The 17,849-nt window shown below is 44.7% G+C and overlaps 1 protein-coding gene across 1 annotated transcript in view; it reads right to left on the reverse strand.

Annotated features, from left to right (window-relative positions):
- Positions 1-17,849, reverse strand: part of LOC145341794 (rifampicin phosphotransferase-like) — a 175,706-nt gene that overhangs the window by 99,841 nt on the left and 58,016 nt on the right. The window contains exons 7-8 of the mRNA XM_080186727.1: positions 12,569-12,624; positions 2,997-3,049 (exon numbers count right to left, since the gene is read on the reverse strand). Coding sequence (XP_080042853.1) covers positions 2,997-3,049; positions 12,569-12,624 — 109 coding nt within the window. The remainder of the gene's footprint in view (positions 1-2,996; positions 3,050-12,568; positions 12,625-17,849) is intronic.

The raw sequence follows: 17,849 nt of genomic DNA on the forward strand, positions 1-17,849 counted from the left end.
CTACATTTCCCTCTGCCTCGGCAAAACAACCAGCATAATTAAGGACCCCATGAACCCTGGACATTCTCTCATCTATCTTCTTACTTTGGGAAAAAGATCCAAAAGTCTGAGGTCACATACCAACTGAACAGCTTCTTTCATACTGCTGTCAGATTTTTGAATGGACTAACCTTGTATTAAGTTGCTCTTTCGCTACACCCTAGCCATGGCTGTAACATTACATTCTGCGCTCCCTCCTTTCCATCTCTATGAATGGTATGCTTTGTCTGCATAGTGCGCAAGAAACAATACTTTTCACTGTATGTTAATGCATGTGACAGTAATAAGTCAGATCAAATCAAAATCAACTGTAAGACAATATGAAAATTAACTTCAGGATTTGCAAGTTGGGTCCAAATGCAGGGCCAAAAGAAAATGCCACACATGCGATGATGCCAGACAGTAAAGCAGTCTTCTTTATTTTAACTTGTTGACGTAATGGGAAAAACCATTGTCATCCACTGAACACACCAGAAGAAGTTAGGGCTGGTACATTAAGATCTAAACCAGCCTCCCATCCATTGACTCTGTCTACACTTCCCAGTGCCTTGGAAAAGCAGCCAGCATAATTAAGGAGCCCATGCACCCCAGACATTCTCATTTCCACCTTCTTCCATCAGGAAAAAGATACAAAAGTCTGAGGCCAACCAACACAGAACAGTTTCTTCCCTGCTGCTGTCAGATGTTTGAATGGACCTATCTTGCATTAAGTTGATCTTCCTCTGCTCTACACCCGAGCTATGACTGTGGTACTACGTTCAGCACTCTCTTGTTTCCTTCTCTATGAACAGTATGCTTTGTCTGTATAGCGCACAAGAAACAATACTTTTCATTGTATACTAATACATGTGACAATAATAAATCAAATCAATATGAATTTTTATTATGTTTGATTTACTTACAGTCAAACAACAGATGGGATCTTCCAGGTCAGCCATACCAGGACCTGCTGTGGGGAAGCAATGGGCCAGCCAAAAGTCCATTGACTTTCAGTGGGGCTGGAATATCCCAGTGGCAGGAAGGGCTGGAAAAGCCCAGCCAACCTCTGGTCTTGAAAACTTCTCTTTACGAATGTGGAGTCACATTCCTTCAGAGTTTACTGTTGGAGATTCTTAAAAAGTCAAAAATTGAAATTAACTTTTTAGATTTTTTTTGAGTTCTCTTAATCCCAGCTTTCATCCTTTTAAGAACATAAGAACATAAGAAATAGGAGCAGGAGTAGGCCATCTAGCCCTTCGAACCTGCCCCACCATTCAATAAGATCATGTCTGATCTGTCATGGCTCAGTTCCACATTCCCGCCGTCTCCCCATAACCCTTAATCCCCTCGCTTATCAAAAACCCATCAACCCGCGTCTTAAAAATATTTAGCAAGGCAGCCTCCATCACCTCAACGGGCAGAGAATTCCAGAGATTCACCACCCTTTGAGTGAAGAAGTTCCTCCTCAACTCCGTTCTAAACCGCCCCCCCTTTATCTTGAGGCTGTGCCCTCTAGTCCTACTGTCCTTTCTGAGCAGGAAGAGTCTCTCCACCTCTATCCTATCCATCCCATTCATCATTTTATATGTCTCTATGAGATCTCCCCTCATTCTTCTAAACTCTAACGAGTACAAGCCTAGTTTATTCAGCCTCTCCTCATAGCTCAACCCCCTCAACTCCGGTATCAGCCTAGTAAACCTCCTCTGCACTCCCTCCAAGGCCAAAATATCCTTGCGTAAGTGTGGCGACCAAAACTGCACACACTACTCCAGCTGCGGCCTCACCAATGCCCTATACAGCCGCAGCAAGACCTCCCTACTTTTATATTCAATCTCCCTCGCTATGAAGGCCAGCATCCCATTCGCCTTCCTGACCACCTGCTGCACCTGCAAGCTGGGTTTTTGCGACTCATGCACAAGGACCCCGAGGTCCCTCTGCACTGTCGCCTGCTGCAGTTTTTCGCCACGCAAGTAATAGTCCTTCCTACCATTATTCCTACCAAAGTGGACCACCTCGCAATTACCAACATTAAATTCCATTTGCCACTTCCTGGCCCATTCGCCCAGCCTATCTAGATCCTTCTGCAGACTCTCCACACCCTCCGTGCAATTTGCCGTTCCACCAACCTTGGTGTCATCAGCAAATTTCGACACCATACACTCGATTCCCTCCTCCAGATCATCTATATAAATGGTAAGTAGCTGAGGCCCCAGCACCGACCCCTGGGGCACTCCACTAGTCACCATCCGCCAATCCGAACAGCACCCATTAACCCCCACTCTCTGCCTCCTATTTGACAACCAATCCTCTATCCACGCTAACACCCTACCCCCAACTCCATGCCCTCTTACCTTCTGCAATAACCTCTTGTGAGGTACCTTGTCAAACGCCTTCTGAAAATCAAGAAAGACCACATCCACCGGCTCTCCTCTATCCACCGCCCTAGACACATCCTCATAGAACTCCAATAACTTCTATTTTGCTTTCTGTATATGATTTCAAATTCAATTAAATGTGCTAATTTAAACATTAGACTGTGTGTGTGATTTTCCAGCCATGCTTGCCCTGAAACCAGAAAATCCCACCCAAGGTCAATGGACCTTTCCGTGGTTCATCCCTTGCCCACTCTGATTCCCATGGCGGGTGGAAGGGGAAAATTTATCTGTCTGTGTGGTTCAATTTGGCTGGTGGAGAAGACACGCTGCTACTTGCCTTATTCACACAAATCCCAGTCTGCTGCACTGAAAGAGATATCTAATTATTTTAAGTTGCCTTGCAAAAGCCCAGAAACATCCTGTGGGCAGCTACAGGCATAATGAATGGCAACGATTGAAGAAGTCAGGCACGTTGTTTCAATGAGGATGATTATGAGAATATTAAATAATTAATAATCTACATTGTATCAAGTGAATAAAGTCTTTCACCTCCAGATAACAAGTCACAAACCTTACTAGAGTGAGTCAGCACATATCACTTACTTTGTGGTGGTTGCAGAAATAGAGAGCGCAATTAAATTCACTGATAATCCATTCTACAGGAAATAAAGAAACAGTGAATTATTGGACCACTTTCCAAGCAGCATTAAGCAATCCTCATAATCTAAATTCATTAGACAAAATTCCACAATTCTCTGATGGATGGATAATATAGGTCATTATATTTGTAGTAGTTATAAAGACTTAGCTTTTTTTTAAAATTACACTTTTAAACCTTTGTTGGTTCAAGACATTTGGTATTTCATGAATCTTGAATTTGAACTTATAGTATGACCATAAAAGATTAACAGCACCTCAGAATTTGGTAATGAAATCTATCACCAACTTCTTAAGGACAAGTCGGCATCACCAGAGTCATCAGTATGAATTAATTAATTGTTAAGGACAAGAAGGTGGATTTTAACGAACAAAGGTAATTCATTAGTGTCACAAATAGGCTTACATTAACACTGCAATGAAGTTACTTTGAAAATCCCCAAGTCGCCACACTCCGGCACCTGTTCAGGTACACTGAGGGAAAATTTAGCATGGCCAATGCACTCTTACCAGCACGTCTTATGGACTGTGGGAGGAAAGCGAAACACCTGGAGGAAATCCATGCAGACACAGGGAGAATGTGCAGACTCCGCACAGGCAGTGACCCAAGCTGGGAATCGAACCTGGGTTCCTGGCGTTGTGAGGCAATGAAAAAGCGGGGAATATATGCAGGGTGATGTGGCCTCCATTGGCAACAGCAAGTGTGAGAATAATTACCAACTATTTACCATGAAATTCAAATCAAAGTGAGGCTATTATCAAAGAAATTATGAATGGTCTGCACCTCAAGGGTATTTGAGCATAAAAATCCTCATCTGACATAAGGAGGGTTTGGGGGTGCGGTGGGGAGGGGGGTGTTGGAATGTTCTAGTCATTCATGCTGACAGCTTTTCTGGTCCCACTGCAGTCAACAGAGATTTGGGTGAGTGCCAAGCTCTCTGTCCTTGCTTGCAATGGCGGTGGGGAGTGAATGGCTGGAAATTTCCGGCCAAGGTACGTCTAAAACACTATTATATTTCCCATTAGGAGAATGATGATTTTCTAGATTCTGGCATAGTTCCTACAGATTGGAAGATAGCTAATGTAACCCAGTTATTGAGGAAATAAATAGTGATGTCTTGAGGCCTGTGCATATTATAGAGAAGGAGGTGCTGGAAATCTTAGAAACAATCAAGGTAGATAAGTCTGCGGGATCCGATGAGGTATATCCCAGGACATTGTGGGAGGCTAGAGAGGAAATTGCAGGTCCCTGAGCTGAGATATTTGAATCATCAGTAGTCACGGGTGAGGTGCCTGAAGATTGGAGAGTGACAAACGTTGTGTCTTTATTTAAAAAAGGCTGCAGGGAAAAGCCTGTGAACTATAGGCCAGTGAGCCTCACATCTGTGATGGGTAAATTGTTGGAAGGTATTTTGAGAGGCAGGGTCGACAGGCAAGGACTGATTAGGGATAGTCAGCTATAAACCATGAGTGGAAAATCATGTCCCACAAATTTAAGGGGTAACCAAGAAGGTAGATGAGGGCAGTGCAGCTGATGTTGTCTACATGGACTTTAGCAAGGCCTTTGACAATATGCCACATGGTAGGTTGTTGCATAAAGTTAAATCTCACGGGATCCCGGGTGAGGTATCTAAATGGATTCAAAATTGGCTTCTTGACAGAGGCCAGAGGGTGGTTGTGGAGAATTGTTTTTCAAACTGGAGACCTGTGACCAGCAGTGTGTCTCAGGGATCAGTGCTGGGTCCACTGTTATTTGTCATTTATATTAATGATTTGGATGAGAATATAGGGGGCATGGTTAGTAAATTTGCAGATGACACCAAGGTTGGTGGCCTAATGGGCAGTGAAGAACGCTATCTCCAATTGCAATGGGATGTTGATCTATTAGGCCAGTGGGCTGACGAATGGCAGATGGAGTTTAATTTAGACAAATGTGAGGTGATGCATTTTGATAGATTGAACCAGGGCAGGACTTACTCAATTAATGGTAGGGCACTGGGGAGAGTTACAGAACAAAGAGATCCAGGGGTACATGTTCATAGCTCCTTGAAAATGGAGTCACAGGTGGACAGAGTGGTGAAGAAATCATTAGACATGCGTGGTTTCATCGGTCAGAACATTGAATAAAGGAGTTGGAATATCTTGTTAAAGTTGTACAAGACATTGGTAAGACCACACATGCAATATTGTGTGCAATTATGGTCACCATAGGATATTATTAAACTAGAAAGAGTGCAGAAAAGATTTACTAGGATGGTATCGGGACTTGATGGATTGAGTTATAAGAAGAGGCTGGATAGACTGGGACTTTTTTCTCTGGAGCATAGGAGGCTGAGGGGTGACCTTATAGAGGTCTATAAAATAATGAGGGGCACAGATCAACTGGAAGGTAGGGAAGTCTAAAACTAGAGGGCATATGTTTAAGGTGAGAGGGGAGGAATACAAATGTGTCCAGAAGGGCAGTTTTTTCACACAGAGGGTGGAGAGTGTTTGGAACAAACTGCCAGTGGTAATAGTAGAAGCAGGTACAATTTTATCTTTTAAAAAGCATTTAGATAGTTCCATGGGTACGATAGGTATAGAGGGATATGGGCCAAATGCGAGCAATTGGGATTAGCTTTGAAGTTTTAAAAAAAAAGGTGACATGGGCAAGTTGGGCTGAAGGGCCTGTTTCCATGCTGTAAACCTCTATGACTCTATTTTAAAAAGGAGGCATACATTCCCCGCTTTTTCGTCCAAAAGCACAGTGGCAGAATGGTTAGCACTACTGCCTCACAGCGCCAGGGACCAGGTTCCTGGCTTAGGTCACTGTCTGTGAGGCATTTACACGCTCACCCCATGTCTGCGTGGGTTTCCTTCCACAGTCTGAAAGACATGCTGGTTAGGTGCACTGGCTATGCTAAATGACACGATAGACCATTCAGCAAGCCCATTATCAAAGATTTTATAGATTCCAGAGATGAGAGGGTTGGCTTATGAAGAGAGACTGAGGCTGTCCTTATTGGAATTCAAAAGAATGAGGGGGGATCTTATAGAAACATATAAGATCATAAAGGGAATAGATAAGAAGCTAGAAGGAGGGAAATTGTTTCCACTGGCAGGTGAAGCTAGAACAATGGGGCATGGCCTCAAAAAGGGGAAGCAGATTTAGGACTAAGTTGAGAGGAACTTCTTCACACAAAGAGTTGTGGACCTGTCGAACTCCCTGCTCAGTGAAGCAGTTGAGGCTACCTCACTGAATGTTTTTAAGGCAAGAATAAATAAATTTTTGAGCAGTAAAGGAATTAAGAGTTATGGTGAGCGGGCGAGTAAGTGGAGCTGAGCCCTCAAAAGGATCAGCCATGATCTTATTGAATGGCGGAGCAGGCTTGAGGGGCCAGATGGCCTACTCCTAGTTCTTAATGTTCTTACGAATAATGTGAGGTTATCCACTTGGGTAGAAAGAACAAGAAGACAGATTATTTATTATCTGAATGGTTATGAACTAAGAGAAGGGAATATACAACGAGAACTGGGTATCCTTACACACCATCATTGAATGTAAGCACACAGGTGTAGAAGGCGTGAAAGAAAGAAAATGGTACATTGATCTTCCTAGCAAGTATAAGAACATAAGAAATAGGAGCAGGAGTAGGTCATCTAGCCCTTCGAGCCTGCCCCGCCATTCAATAAGATCATGGCTGATCTGTCGTGGCTCAGTTCCACATTCCCGCCCTCTCCCCATAACCCCTAATCCCCTCTCTTATCAAAAACCCATCAACCCGCGTCTTAAAAATATTTAGCGAGGTAGCCTCCACCACTTCAACGGGCAGAGAATTCCAGAGATTCATCACCCTTTGAGTGAAGAAGTTCTTCCTCAACTCCGTTCTAAACCGCCCCCCCTTTATCTTGAGGCTGTGCCCCCTAGTCCTACTGTCCTTTCTGAGCGGGAAGAGTCTCTCCACCTCTATCCTATCCATCCCATTCATCATCTTATACGTCTCAATGAGATCTCCCCTCATTCTTCTAAACTCTAACGAGTACAAGCCTAGTTTATTCAGCCTCTCCTCATAGCTCAACCCCCTCAACTCCGGCATCAGCCTAGTAAACCTCCTCTGCACTCCCTCCAAGGCCAAAATATCCTTGCGTAAGTACGGCGACCAAAACTGCACACACTACTCCAGCTGCGGCCTCACCAATGCCCTATACAGCCGCAGCAAGACCTCCCTACTTTTATATTCAATCTCCCTCGCTATGAAGGCCAGCATCCCATTAGCCTTCCTGACCACCTGCTGCACCTGCAGGCTGGGTTTTTGCGACTCATGCACAAGGACCCCGAGGTCCCTCTGCACCGTCGCCTGCTGCAGTTTTTCTCCACGTAAGTAATAATCCTTCCTACCATTATTCCTACCAAAGTGGACCACCTCACACTTGCCAACATTAAATTCCATTTGCCAGTTCCTGGCCCATTCGCCCAGCCTATCTAGGTCCTTCTGCAGACTCTCCACACCCTCTGCGCAATTTGCCGTTCCACCAACCTTGGTGTCATCAGCAAATTTCAACACCATACACTCGGTTCCCTCCTCCAGATCATCTATATAAATGGTAAATAGCTGAGGCCCCAGCACCGACCCCTGGGGCACTCCACTAGTCACCAACCACCAATCCGAATAGCACCCATTGACCCCCACTCTCTGCCTCCTATTTGACAACCAGTCCTCTATCCACGCTAACACCCTACCCCCAACTCCATGTCCCCTGACCTTCTGCAATAACCTCTTGTGAGGTACCTTGTCAAACGCCTTCTGAAAATCAAGAAAGACCACATCCACCGGCTCAGCATTGCATGTTTTCAAGAAGAAATTAGATATGGCTGTTGGGGCAAAGGGGTTCAAAGGATATGGACAGAAAGAAGGATGAGGCTGAGTTGGATGATCAGCCATGATCATAATGAATGGCAGAGCAAGCTCGAAGGGCTGAATGGCCACTGGTGCACAATTGTTCTATGTTTCCATGTTTCTGTGAGAGCACATTGGGGATTTGACATATAATAATTCTGCAATCTGTCTCTTTGTATTGGTCAATTTCAATGACCAGAAATACCTGGGCCTTTTCATGAGGTTTCACCTGAGTTTGTGTTAGCCATTCATGGCATTTGACACAACGTGCCAAAAATCGTAAAACTAAAGATTTATCTCTCCTGTGTGCAGTTTTGGAATTCCTCCATTCGAAGGGATCCATTGCAAAAGAGTTCAGAGATCAACAAAGATGCTCCCAAGAGTTAAACCATATGCCAAATCTTGCTGCCTTTCACGTCAGTGAGATGCTATGGTCTTGCCAGCAGCAGCCCATTGTGGGTTTCCTGGTGATGAAGGGCACGTGCAATGGGAAGCTGTGTTGACTACAGTGGGACCATGTGACCCCTGCAAGCTGTGTACCGCAGAGAGGGAGTAAAATCTCGCTGGGAGTGTGCGATTTGGAGCAAGGAACTTGTTTTCGTTCGAGAAAATATGACCAAATAAGCAAAACAGATGTTGTAAATATAAGCAGATCATTTAACTAGATCTGTTCATGTGGGCGCAAGTTAAACACTAACAAAGCAGGTTTCAAACGAGGGGCACTTTTCTTGGAAGTTTGTAGAAAATGCTTTCAACTAAAGCAGTTCATGTTGTGCAGTTATCATCAGTACTGTTTAACTGGTCATGAGACTAAACTGCTGCAATTTTACAAGTGCCAAATCAACCTCAGTAAATTGTAAAAGGTGTAATGTACACACAGTATACTGATAGAAGTTTCTAAAATTATAAGTGGTATGGATAGAGTGAACATTTGGAATCTTTTTACCCAGGGCAGAAATGACAATTTCAAGGAGGCACAGGTTCAAGATATGGGGAGAAAAATTCAGTGGAGGTGTGCGGGGGGGGAGTTTTTTTTACGCAGAGGGTGGTGGTGGCCTGAAACACACTGCCAAGTGCGGTGGTTGGGGCAGTTAAGTTAAACACATTTAAGACTTTACCGAATAGATGCATGAACAGGCGGGGAATAGAGGGATACAGGCAGTTGGTCTCGATAGGACAACGTGATTGGCGCTGGCTTGGAAGGCCGTAGGGCCTGTTCCTGTGCTTTGTTCTTTGTATGGATTGAAAAAATTAAATAGGTATTTGGCTTGACGTTCTCTTTTCTAAAATAATGTACTTTTGCAGTCAGTGCTTTCAATCACTATCTTCACGCTACCTCTTTCATTTGGACAGTGCAAAAGGAGGTAATTTGGCTCATCGATTCTACACCAACAACAATCCCACCCAGGCCGCATCCCAATAACCCCATGCATTTACCCTAGCTTGGCCCCCTGACACTTAGGGGCAATTTACTATGGCCAATCCACCTCACTTGCACATCTTTGGACTGTGGGACGAAATCAGAGCGCCCTGAGGAAACCCACACAGACACTGGGAGAACATGCAGACTCCACACAGACAGTGGCCCAAGCCAGAAATCGAACCTGGGCCCCTGCCGCTGCGAGGCAGCTGTGTTCACACAGATACCGGGAAAACACATAGACAGTTACCCAAGGCAGGAGTCGAACCCATGTCTCTGGCGCTGTAAGACAGCAGTGCTGACCACTGCGCTGCCTTTTGTTTCTCTTTACTTTCTCTTTTCGGAATCAATCTTCATATAACAATGGCAAGCATCACAAGACAACAATTTTACATTTTTGGTTTCTTTAGTAATGAATCTTAATGTTAGTTTAGAATATCAAACTACACCAATCAGTCTGATAGTAAAACCCCATAACCTTGTGACCCCACGACCTGAATGCCCCATGACCTGGTGACTCCATGACCTTGTGACCCCATAACCTGGATACCCCATGACCCGGTGATCCCATGAGCCGAATACCCCATGATACTCAGGCCCAGGTTACCATCACAATAGCCTCGTCTTCTTCGCCCAGAAATCCTAAAACCCTCCCCCGAAGACAGCATTTTGTATTTTTGCTGGTTTTGTAAAGACTGCTGACCACTTACATCAACTGCCTCCAGTGAAGTGGGATTTTCTTTAGTCCAGGACTGAGAAACTTTCACTATGCTCATTAAACCTGGTAAAAGCAGGTCTGAACCTGGTGGATATGTTTGGATAGCCTGAGTAATCCTTTGGAGCAGTAAGGTACCACTTTGGCTATGGTCCCAGGGCACCTTTGAAGGGGTAAGGCTTCCTTTGGGATTTTTAAAAGTAAACATGATTGTGCATAAAAAATGCATTGGCACAGTGGTTGGCAGTGCTGTCTCACTGCGCCAGGGACACGGGTTCGAGTCCTGCCTTGGGTACCATTCTGCGTGGGTTTCCTCCAGATGCTCCCGTTTCCTCCCACACTCCAAAGATGCACAGGTTATGTGGATTGACCATGCTAAGTTGGCGCCTTAGTGGCCAAATATATGCAGGTTAGGTGGATTACATAAGAACATAAGAATATAAGAAATAGGAGCAGGAGTAGGCCATCTAGCCCTTCGAGCCTGCCCCGCCATTCAATAAGATCATGGCTGATCTGTCGTGGCTCAGTTCCACATTCCCGCCCTCTCCCCATAACCCCTAATCCCCTCTCTTATCAAAAACCCATCAACCCGTGTCTTAAAAATATTTAGCGAGGTAGCCTCCACCACTTCAACGGGCAGAGAATTCCAGAGATTCACCACCCTTTGAGTGAAGAAGTTCCTCCTCAACTCTGTTCTAAACCGCCCCCCCTTTATCTTGAGGCTGTGCCCCCTAGTCCTACTGTCCTTTCTGAGCGGGAAGAGTCTCTCCACCTCTATCCTATCCATCCCATTCATCATCTTATACGTCTCAGTGAAATCTCCCCTCATTCTTCTAAACTCTAACGAGTACAAGCCTAGTTTATTCAGCCTGTCCTCATAGCTCAACCCCCTCAACTCCGGCATCAGCCTAGTAAACCTCCTCTGCACTCCCTCCAAGGCCAAAATATCCTTGCGCCATGGTCAATGTGGGGTGGTGGGTTACAGGAATAGGATAGGGGAGTGGGCTTGGATAGAATGCTCTATTGGAAAGTTGAGGCAGATGCAATAGACCAGATGGCCTCCTGCTGCACTGTAGGGATTCTATGATTCTGTGATGAAACAACTATCACAGGATACCAGGAGAGGGTAAGGAAAAGAGGAATGGTGGCATGAATTGTCAGCAATTTAGTATTGTGATTATAAACGAATGTGGGGATGTCAGTGACATTGTGGTATAAAGGGCCTTGGGAGAATGGGTTCAAAAATATGGCAGTATGAGGCACCATAGGGATGCTTGTGGGGAAATTAGTTTGGCATGGATAAGGTATGGAGAGTGTGTGGTGAGTGATGGGCCATGAGAGGTGAGGGCCATTTTTTATTGACTTTAGTGAAGTGTTGGCACACAGAAGTTGGCCTTCCATCCAGCCTGCCTCCACACCCGGCTGCCTCCGCACCGTTTCCAGGTATAGCAGGCCCGACTTTTAATCCAGGCCAAACCCTCCCTCAACTGGAGAGCAAAATATGGGGCCTTTGGCTCACTTCGACTTACTTAAGAACATAAGAACATAAGAAATAGGAGCAGGAGTAGGCCAACTAGCCCGTCGAGCCTGCCCCGCCATTCAATAAGATCATGGCTGATCTGTCGTGGCTCAGTTCCACATTCCCCATAACCCTTAATCCCCTCTCATATCAAAAACCCATCAACCCGTGTCTTAAAAATATTTAGCGAGGTAGCCTCCACCACTTCAACGGGCAGAGAATTCCAGAGATTCACCACCCTTTGAGCGAAGAAGTTCCTCCTCAACTCCGTTCTAAACCGCCCCCCCTTTATCTTGAGGCTGTGCCCCCTAGTCCTACTGTCCTTTCTGAGCGGGAAGAGTCTCTCCACCTCTATCCTATCCATCCCATTCATCATCTTATACGTCTCAATGAGATCTCCCCTCATTCTTCTAAACTCTAACGAGTACAAGCCTAATTTATTCAGCCTCTCCTCATAGCTCAACCCCCTCAACTCCAGCATCAGCCTAGTAAACCTCCTCTGCACTCCCTCCAAGGCCAAAATATCCTTGCGTAAGTACGGCGACCAAAACTGCACACAGTACTCCAGCTGCGGCCTCACCAATGCCCTATACAGTAGCAGCAAGACCTCCCTACTTTTACATTCAATCCCCCTTGCTATGAAGGCCAGCATCCCATTCGCCTTCCTGACCACCTGCTGCACCTGCAAGCTGGGTTTTTGCGACTCATGCACAAGGACCTATCACGTTTATAGTACATCTCTTTGCACAATGAGACACCATTATTATGGCCCAATCCAGACTCAAAACATTAGTTCTATTCTCTCTTCACAGATGCTGTCAGGCCCACTGAGATTTTCCAGCATTTTCTGTTTTTGTTATTAAAAAATGTGCCCTATTTAAATAAAACATGAAAACCTTAATGCATCTGAACAGCTATTCTAAAATACATGAGTATGACAATTCAATTTAGTTGTGTCAGGATTCATTAGAAAGTTGGAATCATTACCTCAAAGTGTACCAAGATCAAAACATAGCGATGCATATGAGCCCAATTTCTGATACCTATAGATAGATATTAACATTAGCAGGATCATTATTTATTTTATAATCTTGCAACATACACAACGTTTAAACTCTATTGTAAAAATCCCTTGAGTGTTCCATTAAAAGTGTGGACAGAATTTTCCAGCCATTTCCACTGGCAGGATCATCTGGTCCCGCTGAGGTAAGTCCCCGTTGTGGATTCCCTAGCACTGAGACGGGCAAGCCATGTAATTAGCCATTAACTTCAGTGGGACTGGATGATCCCACTGCAGGCCAGTGACAAGCCACTCTGCTGTGGGAAAACCAGTTGTGCGTGGTGGTGATGAGGAAGGGGAAAGGTGGAGGTCGTGGGGTGGGGCTAGAAAATTCCACCCTATCAATCGCTCTTGGTTAAAATTTTGCCTCTCCCAGTGGGGAGTTACACAGTGAGGTGGGGATTGTGTGTAGTAGATAAAGTATCCCAATTATATTAAACAGGCTGGATAGACCAGTGAGTTTTTTCCTGTTCATAAGTTTCTGTATATTTATGTCACAAAGTCAAATAATTGGACGTTTATCAAAGTTTCTTATTGCTCAAGGACAGTTTTCTCCTTGATTGTATTTATTTATTGATTTATTATTGTCACATGTGTTCAGTGGAAAGTATTGATCCTTGCATGTTGTACAGACAAAGAATATCGTTCATAGAGAAGGTAGGGAGTGCAGAATGTAATGTTACAGTCACAGCTAAGGTGTCGAGAAAGATCAACTTAGTGCGAGGTAGGTCCATTCAAAAGTCTGACGGCAGCAGGGAAGAAGCTGTCCTTGAGTCGGTGGGAACGTGACCTCAGGCTTTTTTATCATTTTCCTGACAGAAGAAGGTGGAAGAGAGTGTGTCCGGGGTGCGCTTGAGGTCTTTAATTACGCTGGCTGCTTTTCCAAGGCCACGGGAAGTGTAAACAGAGTCAGTGGATGGGAGGCTGGTTCACGTGATGGACTGGGCTTCATTCACAACCCTTTGAGGTTTCTTGCGGTCTTGGGCAGAGAAGACTCAGTTTCTCTCGGTCTAGAGCAGTCAATCTGTCTTTCTGCATTCTGCTGTCACAAGTGCTCAAAGACTGATAGTTACAGTAGAAGCTTCAGTTGATTGGTGGAGCGTCATAATCAAGACCGCATACTGACTGACTGATCAAAATTTGAAGCACAACTTGTCAGACTTTTATCAAGAAGATGAAGGAATGGCAAGATGCAATTTTGTTTGACCAATTATATTGCAGTTATATTACAGATAACATTGGGTGGGTGGCAAGCACTGAATTATAAAGCTTTTTATTGTTCTTTCCAAGAGTTTTGTGCATACTTGATTGTGGTTTGAATTTCGGAAGCGTGCAATTATCCTGTTGATTCTTGAATAACATAGAAGCCTTGAGGAACTTTCAAACTTTTAAATTTTGACATTTTTTAAAGTTTGATTTAATCTGGTTCCAGTTGTAGTATGCCACTCAGTCCAGCAAGTTAAGCAATTATATGCAATATGATCCTTCAATTTGAATTACAATCATTAAAGTATTAAACATGATATTAAATTTACTTCATTAAAACCACAGTGGCTTTTTGTTTAAAAAAAAATGCAACTTTGCTGTAAGTTTATGGCTCACATCATCTGGAGTGGGTTTCCACACCTGAAAAAGCATTTGGTAAAGGAGATGTAAGTCTTTTGCGCAGAGAATGGTGGGTGTCTAGAATGAGCTGCCAGGGGTGGTGGTGCAGGCAGATACGATGAAGGTGTTTAAGGGGCTTTTAGATAAGCGCATGAATACACACAGAGGGATATGAAGCAAAGGCAGGAAAAAGGGGTTAGTTTAATTTGGCATCATGTTCGGCACAACATCATGGGACGAAGGACCCGTTCTTGTGCTGTACTGTTGTCTGTTCCATCACAAATGGATTGACTGCAGTTACTGTGCACATTTTTCATCACTCGGACCACTTGACCGTGACATTAAAACACAACATTACTGCCTCATTAGATTTCAGCCTTCAATATCTGAAGCTATTATAGGAGAGTGAATGACAGTTACAATAGACATAGCAAAACATGAACACGTATGAACATTTAATACACGTTTAAAATTACCAGAATTGTATAACTAAATTTCAGGCGAGTCATATCTACATCTTTTCTTCAAGAAACATTTTTTTCTATCACCCATCTCCCCAACATCCATCACTATTGTAAGCTCTGTGAACTACTCCGGAGACTTTACAGCAATGTATTTACAAGCTACTTTGAAGTAGCTGATTTGGTGGTCAGCATGTGTAGAGGCAGTGCGAGATGATTCCCCCGGCTCATAATTATCCTCCTTACAATGTGCCAGTCTGCATGCAAAGATATGCAAGTCTGATTGTTCACACACGCAAATTAGGCATGCAGCCCTGAGAGAGAGAGAGAGCTGCCAACATTCCCAGGCCTTGCATCCTAACCACAAAAATATCCAATCCACTTACTGCCAATAGTCTGCAAACTCTGCTAATTCAGCAGAACAGTGAAAAAAATCCATCATTTGATAAACTTAAAAATGTTTTTTCGGACAGAATTAAGAAGAAAAGTACAGCACAGGAACATGCCCTTTGGCCGTTCTTTGGCTAAACATAATGCCCTAACTAAACTAAAAAAAAACCTCTGCCCTTACTCGGTCCTTATCCCTCTATTCCCTCCCTATTCATGTACCCATCCAGGTGCCTTTTAAATGTTGCTAACATGCCTGCTTCTGCCACCTCCTCTGGCAGCGCGTTGCAGGCATGCACCATTCTCAGCGTGAAAAACTTCCCCCACAGCACATCTCCCCTGAACATTCCCCCCCTCACCTTGAACCTGTGGCCCTTTGAATTGACACTTCCACCCTGAGGAAAAAGCCTCTGACTATCCAACCTGTCTATGCCTCCCATAATTTTGTAGACCTCTATCAGGTCTCCCCTCAGCCTCTGTCCTTCCAGTGAAAACAATCCTAGTTTATTCAACCTCTCCTCGTAGCCAACACACTCGAGACCAGGCAAGATCATGGTGAACCTTCTTTGAACTCTCTCCGAAGCTTCCACATCCTTCTGGTAGTGTAGTGACCAGAAGAGCACATAATACTCCAATTGTAGCCTAACCAACATTTTGTATAGCTGCCACATGATTTCCCAAATCTTATACTCAAAACCGCAGCCGAGGGCAAGCATGCTATATGCCTTCTTAAGCATTTTGGCCACCTGTATTTCCACTTTTCTTCCCTGTGGAACACCACTAGTTATAGATGTCCATTTTGAAAAAAACCCTTCCATCACTGCTCTCTGCCTTGTATAACCAAGGCAGTCCTGTATCCATCTAGCTAGTCCACTCCGAATCCCATGCGATTTTAATTTTTATACCAGTCTACCATGTGGGATCCTGCCAAACTAAAGTCCATACAAACTACATCCACAGCCCTTTTATCATCAACTATCTTTGTCACTTCAGGATCACAGTGCAGAAGAGGCTCTTTGGCCCATTGAGTCCGCACTGATGCATGAAAGGCCTTGACCTGCCCACCTAATCCCACTTGACAGCACTTGGCCCATAGCCTTGAACACTTGGTATGCTAAGTATTCATCTAGGTTTCTATTGAAGGATGTGAGGCAACCCGCCCCCACCACCCTCCCAGGCAACGCATTCCAGACCATTACCATCCTGTGGGTAAAAAAAGTTTTCCCTCAAATCCCCCTAAACCTCTCATCCCTCACTTTTAACTTGTGCCCTCTTGTAACTGACCCTTCAACTAGGGGGAACAGCTGCTCCCTATCCACCCTGTCCATTGCCCCTCATAACCTTGAATACATCAATGAGGTCGTCCCTCAATCTTTTCTGCTCCAACGAAAATAGCCCAAACTTATCAAACCTCTCTTCGTAACTCAAGTGTTCCATTCCAGGCAGCATCCTGGTGAATCTCCTCTGCACCTCCTCCAGTACGTTCACATCCTTCCTATAATGGGGCGACCAGAACTGCACACAGTACTCCAGCTGTGGCCTCGCCAAAGTTTTATACAACTCCATCATGACCTCTCTGCTTTTGTAATCTATACTCCAATTGATAAAGGTGAGAGTGTCACATGCCTTTTTCACCATCCTGTTTACCTGTCTTTCGGCCTTCAGACCTCTTCAAAAGACTCAATCAAGTTGGTAAGACATGACCTTTCCTTACAAAGCCATGCTGCCTGTCTCTAACTAGTCCATTTTCTTTCAGATGTGTATATAACCTGTCCCTCAGTATCTGCAAAGAATCATAGAATTCCTCCGGTGCAGAAGGAGGCCATTCAGCCCAATGAGACTGCACCGACCACAATCCCACGCAGGCCCTATCCCCATTTATCTTTGCTAGTCCCCCTGACACTAAGGGGCAATTTAGCATGGCCAATGACCTAACTTGCACATGTTTGGACCCAAACATGAGCACCCAGAGGAAATTCATGCAGACACAGGGAGAATGTGCAGACTGCACAGACAGCAACCCAAGGCCAGAATTGAACCCGGATCCCTGGCACTGAGAGGCAGCAGTGCTAATCATTGTGCCACCATGCCGCCTTTCTCCAAGATACACAACTCTCTGTATCTTTTGCAAGATACACAATTACCATGCACTTGTCCCTTTGAAGCAAGCAGCATGCAAACCTCATGCTCTCTGGTCACTGTAATGATTTCCATATGCATCTTGCAGACTGGCTGTACACTCAGCAACATGCAGGGCTAGCACCACGCACGGCGATCACTTAATAGCTGCCCACTCCTCTGAAAGAAGCCACATTTATGTGACAGGAGCTGCTGCAGAGAAGGCTTTGAAGGAAGATAAAGAACACTAAAAAAGGCAACAAGCCAGGGAGAGAGCACCCAGGATCTTGAGTACGAGCTTCGCACAGATGTGCAAGTTCAATAATCCCACACAATTGGACAAAGTTAGTGAATGCACCTTCAAATGCCAAACCATAACCACCGCTCCAACAACCTTTTGAGTTGTTCATTGCTCCACATGTCCGTCAACCACCCGTCAATAATTGGGACCCATTCAGCCTCACACTCACCTCTCTCATACATCTAGCTATTCAGAAGGGATATTTTGGGGAGGCAGTGCCATAGTGACATTGTCCCTGAATTAGCAATCCAGAGACTCCATGCAAGATCTGGGGACCCAGGTTTAGAACATAGAACATTACAGCGCCGAACAGGCCCTTCGGCCCACGATGTTGCG

This window comes from Carcharhinus amblyrhynchos, chromosome 4 (genome assembly GCF_965287045.1).
Source record: "Carcharhinus amblyrhynchos chromosome 4, sCarAmb.v2.hapA, whole genome shotgun sequence".
NCBI lineage: Eukaryota > Metazoa > Chordata > Chondrichthyes > Carcharhiniformes > Carcharhinidae > Carcharhinus > Carcharhinus amblyrhynchos.